General features: G+C 43.5%; 1 protein-coding gene across 1 annotated transcript in view; it reads left to right on the top strand.

Annotated features, from left to right (window-relative positions):
• The window catches only part of LOC308294963 (cGMP-dependent protein kinase 1-like), a gene marked incomplete at both ends in the record, with an annotated part of 103,133 nt that overhangs the window by 55,534 nt on the left and 32,509 nt on the right, over positions 1-15,090 (top strand). Inside the window, 3 exons of the mRNA XM_080737899.1 lie at positions 3,021-3,162; positions 4,444-4,607; positions 6,440-6,562. Of these exons, the coding sequence (XP_080594025.1) occupies positions 3,021-3,162; positions 4,444-4,607; positions 6,440-6,562 (429 nt within the window). The remainder of the gene's footprint in view (positions 1-3,020; positions 3,163-4,443; positions 4,608-6,439; positions 6,563-15,090) is intronic.

The raw sequence follows: 15,090 nt of genomic DNA, 5'->3' as shown, positions 1-15,090 counted from the left end.
CTATTTTCACCAGTCTTTCTAGCTCTACTGAGAATTATCGAAAAGACAAAAAAATGTCACCCAGTATCTCAAATAAAGTGCAACTCGAGCACTTTCACCAGAAGTTAACCAGAGGTTTCAACGATGTTTCGTTGTTGAGCTATATTAGTTTTAAAAATGTCTGTTCTTCCCCAGTGGAGTGAAACAAAACGGAAACCTGAGAAATTGGCCTTTTTGTGAATGACACTTATTCAAACACTCTCTCTTGAACCTTTTATTTTTTGGCTTCTGTGACATCATACATGTATAAAGTATTGTTGTCAGTCAAATCAAAACAAAATAATATATAAAAAATTACTTTCTCTGGGGTTTTTTATGAAGAAATAACAAAGTTTTGTGTGGAAATCATTCATATCATCATATATTTGCTCCTCCCGCCGATTTGGCGCAGCCACAGTGCACGCAATGTGCGCGCACACGCACTCTCACTCAGCACGGCCATATAGCAAGCTAAGTCACACACGCGCGCATCATGTGTGTGCACGCGCGCGCACGGAAGAAAAACACCACGTGTGTTTGACTTCTACTTGCTTTCTTCCTGGTGTGTGTGTGTGTGTGTGTGTACACACGGCGCACGCACATAGAAGGCACACGCACGCGCGCGTCGTGTACGCGCGCACACATGGCAGAAACGTCAGGGTTGCGTCCATGTGAAGTGACACAACGTGCGCGCACCCGAGTCGACACGCGCGGTCAAACACGCGCGTCGTGTGTACGCGCACAGTAGCACATGTGTTTGTGTTTGTTTCTGTGCTAAAAACACCACGAAAAGAGGACATCTGGTACAAAGACTCACTAAGGACGAGGGATTATCATTTTCGTTGGCGACCCCGCCTGTTGATCGTCCTGAAACTATAAATCACTGGAATATAAACTTTATGCGTCGTGTGTAGTGGGTAAAAAGCTGATCGGGCCGCTATTCAGCTCCCAATAGGTTTCTCTATGTGGCTGCCACGGCTGGAGAGACGCTTGCGTTTCGCGAACATTCTTACCTCTTGTGAACATTAGATCCTAGGATCCCAGGTAATATGTCAGTCTATAATCTGTTTATTTGTCAAGCGTGGAAGAAAATCGAAGCAGCGTGTTGAAATAAGGAGTTTAAATCGCTCATATTGTCAAATCGTTCCATGTTTTAGCGTGGTCACGTGGTATAAACATAGTGAAAGATGGTGGGGAAAATAATGCACGGGCTGACAACATGAGCGATATAAACTCTCCATTTCAACACGATGCTTGGATCCTCTTCCACGGTTGAGAAGCAAACAGATGAGAGACCCTTACAGGACTTTTACTTTTTGGATAGGATGTTCACAAAAGGTAATAAGTGTTCCTGACGGCGGAGGTGTCCCGCAAAGGACCGATTGTGTTCGACATTAGCGAGGAACTTGACTCGATCGGGTGCACATTTGGAATGGATTGGATTACACTCCCAGGCTCAATGCTAAATGGCCCTGTGGAATACTTTCTTTCTTTGTTTCTTCATCTAACACATCTCCTCTAAAAGGTAAGGTGTGTGTGTGTGTGCAGGGGCGTGGCACCAAATTCTGGGCCCTTAGGACAGAAATCTGTATGGGCCCCCGGGGGGGGGGGGGGGGGGGGGGGGGGGGCGGACAAAGTGTTCTATCCATCTGTCATTCAATGTTATATGAGATACTTCAATGGTTTCCTGTGTAAATAACTGCAGCAATGTAGGACTTTCCTAGGATCTCCTTTTAGTTGAACTGTACCGTCATGAAACTGTACCTTTTTCTATACAAACTTCTAATAAAGTCTTCAATCAATCAATCAATTGACATAGGAATGTACTTTTTGCTGTCTACTGAAGCATATGACAAGGGAGAAACTGGTCACTCATACCTTAGGGAAGACTACCATCTAGTGGCCAAAAACAGTACTCAAAACAACAAGCAGGAGAAACCATTTTTGGGCTGTAGGGGTGTGCAAAATATAGAGACCCAATACAACAGTCGCTCATTGGTTTTATTTCGGCGGCGGAAATTTTAAGTTTAGACACAAATGATAATGATAATAGTTATTATTATAATTGGGGGGAAAAAAATGTTTTACTCCAGACTTTTCGGGGGCCCTGGCACCTTGGGCCCCCCTACCTCAGTCTAACTTTCCTAGGCCCTTCAGCGCCACTGTGTGTGTGTGTGTGTGTGTGTGTGTGTGTGTGTGTGTGTGTGTGTGTGTGTGTGTGTGTGTGTGCGCGTGTGTGCGCGTGTGCGTAAGTGGTGGTGGGGGGGGGGGTGTGTGTCTGTTTTTCTCTGGCTGAGTACTGAGTACTGTAGTAGCGGTACTGCAGCTCTGCTGCAGCAGCATGGCTCTGTTGTCTGTTTTTGCTCCTTGTGCAGAGCTGGTTTTGAGGATGTGTGAGAATTGAAGTGGTTGGAGTGAATTGAAAATGTAATATTCTTTTTCTAAATAAGTTAGAAGTGTTTGTCACAGGGTGGGGAAGAGTGTCAGCTAGGGGTACTTGCTGTTAAGTGCTTTTCTCGTCAATCTTCGTCTGTGGCCTGGCTGCCTAATTAATGATTCTCGTCAATCTACCTCTGTGGCATGGAAACTGTTAAAAAATAGCAGATATACAAGCTCACAGCACGGCACTGAGTGCCGCGCTGCGAGTTTGTAGATCTGCTATTTTTGATCGTGAAATGTGTGCAAATCTTTAAATATGATGTATTTTTAAAGCAAACGTTTGTAACAAATGTTGCTTCTGGGTGGTCCTTGGACCAACATATTTTGAGATGGAGGTCACGATTTTTTTCAAAAATAGCAGATCTACAAGCTCGCAGCGCGGCACTTGGTGCTGCGCTGTGAGCTTGTGTATCTGCTATTTTTCAATAGTTAAAGCATAAAATAATAATACACAATACTATGTCAAAGATTTTAACATAAAACTATAAATATGCTACATCTAAATGACATGAGTGGTCACTTGACTGATTTGTGTGAATTGGGTTTGTTGTTCTTGTTGCCAGGGGTTGTTTTGAGGACGGCGCCACGCGCTTCTACACAGGCTGTGTGATGGAAGCCCTGGCCTTCCTGCACTGCAGAGGAGTGATCTACAGAGACCTGAAACCTGAGAACATTATCCTGGACCAGAGAGGCTACGCCAAGCTGGTAGACACACACACGCACGCACGCACGCACGCACGCACGCACGCACGCACGCACGCACGCACGCACGCACGCACGCACGCACACACACACACACACACACACACACACACACACACACACACACACACACACACACACACACACACACACACACACACACACACACACACACACACACACACACACAAACACACACACACACACACACACAGCCCCGATGGGTACAAGGTGTACTCAAATGTTTTACTTAAGTAAACGTATCAATACTGCAATGTAGAAATACTCTGTTACCTGTTACATCGTGCATGAACACGTTCATATTTTGGGCGAACGTGAACTGAACCCCCTTTTTTTCCGCTTGATGAACGATATTGTCGAACGTGTTTATTCTGACGTCCGTGAACGGCGTTCGTCGGCCCGTTCGTACAGCGGTCCGCAGCCGTCTGTCCTCTCGTCTCTCTTCATTCACATGCTCCAATTACTGCACGCAGCTGCAGGCTCGCAGACCTCGCGAACGTTGTCATATGAAGCACTGTGAATCTCCTCCTCGTTACGTCCCTATGGTTAAGTCTCGCAAGTAAAGCCTGACTAGACTATACTTTGTCGTATGATGTGTGTTCTACGCCGAAAATAGCTGATCTGCAAGCTCGCAACACGTCGCATCCACGAGACAACGTGAGCTTGTAGATCAGCTATTTTAACCAACGCGGAAACATGCTGTGCGCGATGTTTAGAAACTTCTGCCTTCAGCCCTTCACAATAAAGGTGCAGGAAGACTGGGCACTGGGCACCTAAATATTGTGGGCACCTCAATGTTAAGTTGGATGAAATTATTGTGTGGTTCTATATGGGTTGTGTCAATAATTTTGACAAATAATAGCTTGCAGCAACGTCTAAAAATAATTAATTTGAATAGCCAAAAGTATAAAAATATTATAGTTAAAAAAAAAGAACTAAAAATAACTAAGTTTTGGGGAACCATGATCTTTATGAACTAGTTCATTTTGAAAAGTGAACTTTCCCAACACTGTTACAAGTAAAAGTCCACAATTCAAAATCTACTTGAGTAAAGCATTGGTATCAAAATGTACTTAAAGTACCAAAAGTAGAAGTACAAAATGTTTGAAAATAGCAGATCTACAAGATGTGTGTGTGTGTGTGTGTGTGTGTGTGTGTGTGTGTGTGTGTGTGTGTGTGTGTGTGTGCGTGTGTGCGTGTGTGCGCGTGCGTGCGTGCGTGCGTGCGTGCGTGCGTGCGTGCTTGTGTGTGTGTGTCTTGCAGGCAGACTTTGGCTTCGCCAAGAAGGTGGGTCTGGGTAAGAAGACCTGGACGTTCTGTGGGACCCCAGAATACGTGGCCCCTGAGATTATCCTCAACAAGGGACACGACAGCTCTGCAGACTGCTGGTCCCTGGGCATCCTCATCTACGAGCTTCTGAGTGGCAGGTCACTGAGTATTGATCTATGAGTGGCAGGTCACTGAGTATTGATCTATGAGTGGCAGGTCACTGAGGATTGATCTATGAGTGGCAGGTCACTGAGGATTGATCTATGAGTGTAAAAATATGTGTTGTTTTTTACTTTTCCTTGTTACTGTGAGAGAGTGCAATCATTCAATGCTCTGCAAGCAACAAAGGTGAACACCAAAAGAACAGTATTCCAGGCCTGCCTGGCCATTTTGACCATTTTTGGAGGGTCACTACCCACACGTTTGGCTGTGTTACTCATTCCACGGATGCCAGATCCTTAAAAACTTTACCTTATACAATTTGGCAATATTAAAGGGGATATAAAATGGACCGAAGTCAAGTTTCCTTTCTTTTTGTGCTGAGTTTATGAGTGGCAGGTCATTGAATACTGATCTATGAGTGGCAGGTCACTGAGTATTGATCTATGAGTGGCAGGTCACTGAATTCTCATCTACAAGCTTCTGAAGCCTCTATCATAGTCACAGGTGAAGAGCTATCACCTCACCGCGCTGTAGTTTTCTAGCGAACACCTAAAAATGTATAACAAAGCCTAGGTGATAGCTAGACAACTAATCTGTGGGAAGTATGTGTCTCTGATGTCTTGGTATAGTGGGCAGGTGGTAAGAAAGTGTAGCTCTGTTTCTACCACATTTTGTGTGCAGTGCATGGGTTCATAGTCTTCCCTTTGGAGCGGGGTCTGTCTGTGGCGGGCTTTCTCTATTGAATACTGGCATATCTTAATACAAATAAAACAAATACTAAATACTTCCTAATGTTAGCTGATATGAGCATCAAAACAATATTTTAAAAATCACACCCAATGTGAAGTGAGCGGTGGTTGTGCTTGCATAACGTCTTCAGACTAGGATTTGAGTCTAGGATGTATTGTACGGGCTATGCTACACACACACGTTTTGCTATGGCAAAACGCTGAGTAAAAAGGCTACAGACACACGCACAGCTACTCTATGGAGCGGTTTACCACCGCTCAAAAATCTTTTTTTGTCAGTATGTGCTTACATTCCATAGGTTGGACTACACATGACACCATCAACTTGCGATGTGCTTTGTCAGTAAAAGATGAACTTTATGAAATCAATAACACATTTAAGGTGTTTTTAAATCATTTTAAACGTGTCAGTTTCAGAGGGCAATTATAACATATTATTACCCGGCTTGTTTGGATGCTTGATTCTGATTGGTCGAGCGCTGAAATCAGCGGTGAATTATAGGCGTATAATGACCGCTCCGCTCTATAATTCACAGCTGCCTAATCAAAGGCTCAGAGCAGCTGCTGTATTCAGGCTGCACTGCGTGGATTTAGTGCCGTATCCAACATGTCTTCAATGTAAACAAACACACAGCGTCATTTACAACCAAACGTTGCTCTGAAGAATGTTTTAAAAAACATTTGAGGTGAGAAATAGACGACGCAGTAACAGAAAATGGATTCTATTTGATCAGCATTTCCTTGTTTTCCAAGGCGACCGTGTTGCGCTCGGGGGGACGCACTTTCAGCCGTCTTTAAACAAGGAAATACTTTGTTTTGTTTATAGTTTTGAGTCAAATTATTAATTTTATGTATTAGCCGGGTAATAAGTGCTATAAGGTCTTGCTGCTTGGTCATTATGGCTTATATGGACACTTCGGGCTGATAATTCCCCTCGGCTCCGCCTCGGGGAATTATCAGCCGGTCGTGTCCATATAAGCAATAATGACCGCGCAGCAAGACCTTATCGCATACTTAAGACATATGGCTATATTAGCCAGGGATCGTTTTTAGTAATGGTCTGTTCCTCCTCCCTGCAGTCCTCCGTTCTCGGGCTCAGACCCCATGAAGACCTACAACATCATCCTGAGAGGCATCGACATGGTGGAGTTCCCCAAGAAGATCACCAAGAACGCTGCCAACCTCATCAAGAAGCTCTGCAGGTCAGAACGATGCCAACCTCATCTAGATCAGGGGTTCCCAAACGTTTTTGTCTCAGGGCACCCCATAAATATGTTTTTTTAACATAAGGCACCCCTACATTATAATTTTCAGTCCCAGCACCTTATATTTATAGCATATCGTCGTTGTCGGGTGGAAACCTTGTATGTCCAAAACCGTTTGTTTTGTATTTATCATTTGAAAACGCCTCGCATCGCGAGGCGTTGTGTGCTTGTAGATCGGCTGTTTTCACTACTTTTGTCCGATGAAGCAGGGCTTTGCTTTGTGAAAAAATCTACACTCATCAAGAAGCTCTGCAGGTTAGAACGGTGCCAACCTCATCTAGAAGCTCTGCAGGCCAGGGACGTGCAGAGAATGTTAGAGAGGCAGGGGCTGACATTTCTAAAAGGGCCTTTTGGTGGAAATATCGAAAATAGCAGACCTCCAAGCTCACAACGCGTCGTGCTGCGACGCACTGTGAGCTTGGAGGTCGGCTATTTTCGGTGAGTGATACCACACTGACCTAAGCATCAAGTCAATACTGGAGATGTGGCGTAACGGCATGGATTTCTACACAGAGAGGGCAATTCTTTCAACATAAGAAGCTGCATTCAAGTTCAGGAGAGTTTGGACAAGGCAATTCTCTTGAATGCTGCCTTCAGGTATGGCATGGAAAGAGGGGGCATTTGCATTTCTTTCACCATATTAAATGCTGCATTCATGTAATGGAGAGGACACTTTTTAGTTTTTACAGAGGGTAAAGGGGAAGGGGCTCAAGCCCCGTTTGATGTCTATGTGTGCACGTGCCTGCTGCAGGTTAGATATAGAACGATGCCAACCTCATCATTTGTGATGGAAGAAAAGTAAAGTTCCACAAGGATGAAGGATTGACAAAGTTTTGTTTTAAAAGTCAAAGAGTCGAGCAGTAGCAGCATTACAGATCATACAGAGCCTCCTGGCCTGTCCTGGCAGCCCTGTGGGGACACCAGCCTCCTCGGCCCCCTTCTCAGACAGTCCTTAAAGTCCATTCTAACAGAAATGCTCTCCTAAATGGTCTTATAAGGAGTGGTCCTAAAGATAAGGGCAACACACAAACAGTTACAGAAATACAGGTTTTTTAAATGTTCTCCCTGTGTCCCCTAGGACATAAAAAAAAACATGCAGAAATATATATATATATATATATGTTACAGTATGTTTGGGTAACTCAGGGCGGTAAGAGTAAGAGCGCTTGTTTTGTCGTTCACCACACACTAATCACCACCAGATGGCGACGACAGCCCATAGACAGCCATTCACTAGTGCAGGCGCTGACGTCACTCGTTTGCGACTCTCTTTCTTTATTTACTAGCCTAGCTGGGCGGTGTTTAGCCATTAGCTTAGCCATTAGCTTAGCCATTAGCTTACTATGAGCGTTTATCGTGGGCTTGCCCAGGCCTTACGGCCTGGGCATAAATATAACGATTGCATTCACCACGGCTTCGTAACTCGCGGCCACTCGCGCCTGCGGCGCTCGGGGGCGAAGAGCAGGACCAAGGTCCGCTGGCCTTCGCGCCGCTTGCAATGTTGTGGACAATCGAGCGGCTCCGCCTGGAGGACGTTGTTGTGGGCGACCGCTTGTTCTGCCCCGTGCGGCACCACGAGTGCTCCGTTTCTCGACCGTCCTGTTTCTCTAACAAACCGTGACATATATACTGCCTCCCCCGGGCCAGCCGGGGTGCCTGATGGATGGGAAAGGAACTGGTTGGAATAATGTGTTACTTCCACGCACTACATCCAACTACGGAATCTCTCCCCGAAGCGGAAAAATAAATATTATCAAATTACAGTATCTTGCGGCACCCCTGGACTGCCGTCACGGCACCCCAGGACTCCTCATGCATAGAAGGAAGCATGAGGTCAGTCCGTTGCTCTCCCCAGGTTGGCAGAGGGAGTGTAGCGCCCAGGATTACATTATTAGATAATTGACACCGGGTGAAAAATGGGATACAAAATCGTGAAAAAAGGAAGCTCTTTGATTGATTGATTGATTGATTGAAGACTTTATTAGAAGTTTGCATAGGAAAAGGTACAGTTTCATGACGGTACAGTTCACTGGTACAAGGTAAACTAAAAGGAGATCCTAGAAAAGACTAAGCTTATTTCCATAGGAAACCATTGAAGTATCTCATATAACATTGAATGATAGACGAATAGAACACAGTACTATGCAGTAGATATAGTAAAAAAAAAAGTTAATACAAATAAAATGAACAGTGCAAAAAATATATACAGTAGGTAAATACAAAGAAGGGTCAGGGGAGGCTGGGCTAGGTTTGTTTTTACCAGTTGCGAATGGCTGCCGCCTGTAAGTGGTTTTTCAGGGCGATTTTAAATGATGCTAGGGAACCACACTCCTTTAAGGCCTTCGGTAGGTTCCACATTTTGGTTGTATAGCAGAAGAACGTGTTTGACCCTTTGTTTGAGTTGACTTTGGGTTCTAACCTCTGCAGGTTAGAACGCTGCCAACCTCATCAAGCGTCTGTGCAGGTCAGATAGAACACATGCTGGAAGTAAGGACGGAGCTGCATGGAAACCCTGCCCGTTACAAACTCCATACCAAACTAGAAAGATGCAATTCTGGGAAACTGCAAGTATGGTTGCAGCGACGCGTATTTGGAAATGACACCCGGGCTCCAGGCGGAGCCGCTCGATTGTCCACGACACTGCAAGCGGCGCGCAGGCCAGCAGACCTTGGTCCTGCTCTTCGCCCCCGAGCGCCGCAGGCGCGAGTGGCCGCTTCGTGGCATTCACCACGAAGCCGTGGTGAATGCAATCGTTATATTTATGCCCAGGCCGTAAGGCCTGGGCAAGCCCACGATAAACGCCCTGTCCAAGCGACTACAATGGAGCGCTCCCTAGCTCCGCTTCAGCCAATCAAAAGCTTCAGTGGGCGGGGTTTCCCTGGAGCCCGGGTGTCATTTCCAATCACGCTGCAGTGACGCGAGTCACCAGGAATCCACGGGGAAATGAATTCCGTCTTACCATTTATATTAGAAAAGAAGTTCCTGGCTTCACGTCTAGTGTCCCCGCGGTGCAGCTATAGGATTATATATTCCTCCAATACAAACCCCTCAGCTATAGGATTATATATTCCTCCAATACAAACCCCTCAGCTATAGGAATATATATTCCTCCAATACAAACCCCTCAGCTATAGGATTATATATTCCTCCAATACAAACCCCTCAGCTATAGGATTATATATTCCTCCAATACAAACCCCTCAGCTATAGGATTATATATTCCTCCAATACAAACCCCTCAGCTATAGGATTATATATTCCTCCAATACAAACCCCTCAGCTATAGGATTATATATTCCTCCAATACAAACCCCTCAGCTATAGGATTATATATTCCTCCAATACAAACCCCTCAACTATAGGATTATATATTCCTCCAATACAAACCCCTCAGCTATAGGATTATATATTCCTCCAATACAAACCCCTCAGCTATAGGAATATATATTCCTCCAATACAAACCCCTCAGCTATAGGATTATATATTCCTCCAATACAAACCCCTCAGCTATAGGAATATATATTCCTCCAATACAAACCCCTCAGCTATAGGATTATATATTCCTCCAATACAAACCCCTCAGCTATAGGATTATATATTCCTCCAATACAAACCCCTCAGCTATAGGATTATATATTCCTCCAATACAAACCCCTCAGCTATAGGAATATATATTCCTCCAATACAAACCCCTCAGCTATAGGATTATATATTCCTCCAATACAAACCCCTCAGCTATAGGATTATATATTCCTCCAATACAAACCCCTCAGCTATAGGAATATATATTCCTCCAATACAAACCCCTCAGCTATAGGATTATATATTCCTCCAATACAAACCCCTCAGCTATAGGATTATATATTCCTCCAATACAAACCCCTCAGCTATAGGATTATATATTCCTCCAATACAAACCCCTCAGCTATAGGAATATATATTCCTCCAATACAAACCCCTCAGCTATAGGATTATATATTCCTCCAATACAAACCCCTCAGCTATAGGATTATATATTCCTCCAATACAAACCCCTCAGCTATAGGATTATATATTCCTCCAATACAAACCCCTCAGCTATAGGATTATATATTCCTCCAATACAAACCCTCAGCTATAGGATTATATATTCCTCCAATACAAACCCCTCAGCTATAGGAATATATATTCCTCCAATACAAACCCCTCAGCTATAGGAATATATATTCCTCCAATACAAACCCCTCAGCTATAGGATTATATATTCCTCCAATACAAACCCCTCAGCTATAGGAATATATATTCCTCCAATACAAACCCCTCAGCTATAGGATTATATATTCCTCCAATACAAACCCCTCAGCTATAGGATTATATATTCCTCCAATACAAACCCCTCAGCTATAGGATTATATATTCCTCCAATACAAACCCCTCAGCTATAGGAATATATATTCCTCCAATACAAACCCCTCAGCTATAGGAATATATATATTCCTCCAATACAAACCCCTCAGCTATAGGATTATATATTCCTCCAATACAAACCCCTCAGCTATAGGATTATATATTCCTCCAATACAAACCCCTCAGCTATAGGATTATATATTCCTCCAATACAAACCCCTCTGGTACAGGGAGGCTTGTTGCTGTGTTGGCTTGGTGTGTTATAATAAGATAAGATTGATTGATTGATTGATTGATTGATTGATTGATTGATTGATTGAATATTTTATTAGACAAAAGTGGAGAACAGAACAAGTATAGTCAATACAATAAAATAATGTAGTACGGTACAAGTACAGTTAAACACCCTGCCTAAAAGGAACATCCCAAATAAGACCTTTTATGGTATTCTTTACGTTGGAAGTCCTTGATATTCAATGCATGGACATAACAAATGTGACTAGGTCTGGTACTTTGTTCCTTATGTCTGCATTGGTCATTTTTCTTTTTTGTACAGATTATCCAAGTACAGAGTCTAAGCTTTCATATGATGTATCATTTGTTGGAATTGGAGCATATTTGAAGAAGTTATGGACATTTTAAACTTGTTGCACCATAAACCCCAAAGTGCTTAAAAGGCCATTTGAATCCAAGGAACATTTTTACACCTCTAAGTAGCCAGAAGTGGGTGTGACAATGGGAGGGACAATAGGTACTTACCTACACCCCTAAATCACTCCCCCCAAGTCAAACCACACCCACAGTGGTATAGCTGTCAACTTCAAATGTACTTTTATTCCACTACAATTATTTAAAACTACTATTTAGTAGTAGACCTGTGGTAATATATTGTGCTATAGTGCTTGCAGCCATGTCAGAAATAGTGGCCAGTGGTCTTTTCTACCTCCTCCCCTCCTTATATGCTCATCCTGTCATTTTCTTCTTTTTGTAGTTTTTATTTTTCACTAAAATAGTGTATTACAAAAGTACCTACATTTTATAATTAAGTAAAAGTATCAATACTGCAATGTAGAATCACTCTGTTACAAGTAAAAGTCCAGAATTAAAAAATGTACTTGAGTAAAAGTACAAAAGTATTGGTATCCAAATGTACTTAAAGTACCAAAAGTAAAAGTACAAAAATGTTTGAAAATAGCAGATCTACAAGCTCACAACGCGTCGCACCGCAATGCGTTGTGAGCTTGTAGATTGGCTATTTTCAAATAGCCTTGGTATAACATAGGGCTAAAGTGGTTCATGTATGTTTTAAACTTTAGTTATTGTGATTTAGCATTATTGGGCTAAATGTAAAGACGCTACGCTGCGCCAACCGTGAATTCAACACAATCTGCTGTTGAGCAGTTTAACCAATTTGCTACGTACGTCTACACAAACGGTCAGATCACAAAGATAAATTGCTTAGTGAAGGCTCACGGATGTCACCATAGGGTACGCTCCAGCAGAATGTCCCGTAATGATCGTATTATTTAACGAGGAGCATTTTAATCCGATCGGTCGGCGTTTCCTTAAAAAGGTATTAATGTATCTAAGTGCAGTACACCTCGCAACCGATGGGGTCGCATGGCTGAAAAACAACAGAAAATGGCATCTGATCGGATTAAAATGCTGTTTATTAAACAATACGAAAGATACGGGTAATTCTGCTTGAGCGTACCATACTGTGACATCTGTGAGACTTCAGTAAGCACTTTATCTTTGAAATATGAACGTTTTTGTAGACGTACGTAGCAAATAGGATTAACTGCTCCACACCAGGTTGAAGTGAAGGGTTATTACGTGAGCAACACCGTAACTCGAGCCCTATCTAAATTGGTCAGGCTAACTGTGCCAAATGTAGCATAATCAGTGTTTGTGTAACTTCAGTCAGAACCATAATCTGATGGTTCTGACAGACTTAAACTCCTCGCGTTGTGAGCTTGTAGAAGAGCAACAATTCCAGTTGTGTATACGATGCCTGCAGTTAGCGCTAGCTAACGTTAGCGTTTGCCGTTAGCCACTGCTTCTCATAATAAACAGCCAGCGTTAGCGTGTAGCTAACGTTAGCTTCCCATTAGCGCCGGCTGTTCCATTACGAGAAGACATCATCGCTGCGTCTCTGTGTGCCCGATAGCGACTCGGAGAGTCGGATCACGACGTATAAATCAAAAAATAAATCCTTCCAGAATACTGTCTTCTGCAAACCAATAACATTAGCGAGATGAAGTTAGTCACTGAGATGTGTTTACACACTAGAGAACCAGATGCACCACTGTATGGGCGGTGCTCAAAGCGTGAAATACGAGACAATTACTTTTCAGAGCGCTATCTCTCCTCCCCCAAAAACCACGTAAAGTTTCTTCCAAAAGCAGCCTAGTTTAACAAATAAAACTAGCCATTGTAATACCTCAAAACAACTATCTTTTGACACGAAACCCTTGTTATAAATTCGAACTTGTGTGAATTTGAAAAAAACGAAAAATACAAAAAACGACTTTGATTTCATTTTCTCACTTTTCTGCCGTTTTAAAATTGGCGACATTAGGACGGTTTCACCAGCCTGGGACACAAATATCAAAAAACGAAACAAAAAAAAACATTCTCCCTGATATTGAAAAACATTCAATATCATCAGAGTTATAAAAACAGTATATGTACAGGGTATGGGAGACAAGGGGGGGTGGGGGGGTTGTAGAAGGAGAATTTACCCATATTTGTCTTAAGGGTTATCTGATCATTGTGTGCGCTCCCTCTGGTGTTGTGGCTGTGGGTGTTGCTAACCTTTTGGAGATGTTTGGTCAGATATGCTGGTACTGAGGGGATGGAGGGCAGATTTGCGTTGACCATTTTGAAAGTCAATCCCATTTTTAGTTGTTTAACCCTGTCTTCAACGTTGAGCCATCCTAGGCTATCAAAATGTATCGGAGAAACATGGGTCATGAGCCCCAGGTGGAGAAGTAGCCGAATCAGTTTGTTTTGGGAGGTTTGGAGCTCAGTCTTTAGTGGCTTTTTGACGTTGCAGTACCAGGAGGTGCAAGCGTAGTCAAAGTGGGACTGAATGACTGAGGGCCCCAGCAAGAGTCCTGAGGGAACTTTTGTTGACAAAAGTGGGAATTCTTCACAGGAATCTTGTTCCTATATATTTATGGTATATGGATACATGGTATGATTTTAATGTGCGAGAGCCACAGGTAAACACCACTGACCCACTGACATTGTCAGTGGGTCGTCCATGCAGCGCGGCCGGGTGTTAGAGATTGTAAGTTAGGATATTGTGATGTCATCTATATTAGATATTGTGATTTCAGGGGGCAAGACCATTTAGGTTGAATGAGCTTTATTAACAAGAATGGCAGCATACAATATGACAAGGCAGCATATACAGATAAGCAATATGAGAAGCATCCTATAGCCTAAACAGCAGCCTGAATACAGCATAACTAAACTATAGCGGAACTTAAGATTGGCCATGGATTCGACCCTCGGATCACTGTACCGCGGTCACGATAAATGTTTAAGCTATATCGTGAATGAAGCTCTCCGCGGTCACATGATCCGAGACCCCCAGCAAGGGATAAGCCTAATCCTGAGGTGGAGTTGGGGAAGGAGGTGGGGCGTAGAGTTTAGCAACTGACACTAGGCAGGTAAGCACTCCTGAAATACTCTGGGGTAAGGGGCCGGGGTACGAGACCCCGCCCACCTGGGGCGCGCCGTCAACCCCTAGCTCTCACCCCCTGAACTGGCTACGTCATTCTTCCTGCGCTATATGTCATGTGAAGCATGACCAATAGCTTCACTTCTCTGTTGTTCAGCCGTCCAACCTGGATAACATCACTACACAGGTTCACTTTGTTGTTGTCTATGGCTGGCAACCACACTAATTTATGGAGACTTTGGTATCAATAAGCGGTGGGCATGTGTAGCCTGTTATGGAGCATAGGGGAGCCCATGATGATGTCATGTTTAAACTATGAAGACAAGAGGCGACCAAGAAATAAATCAAATCACCCACACTGGCACAAACCTGTCGTTGTAAAAGTGC

Source organism: Nannobrachium achirus (assembly GCF_963921795.1).
Source record: "Nannobrachium achirus genome assembly, chromosome: 12".
NCBI lineage: Eukaryota > Metazoa > Chordata > Actinopteri > Myctophiformes > Myctophidae > Nannobrachium > Nannobrachium achirus.
The sequence above is the reverse complement of the archived record's forward strand: the minus strand, read 5'-3'. Positions and strand labels throughout refer to the sequence as shown.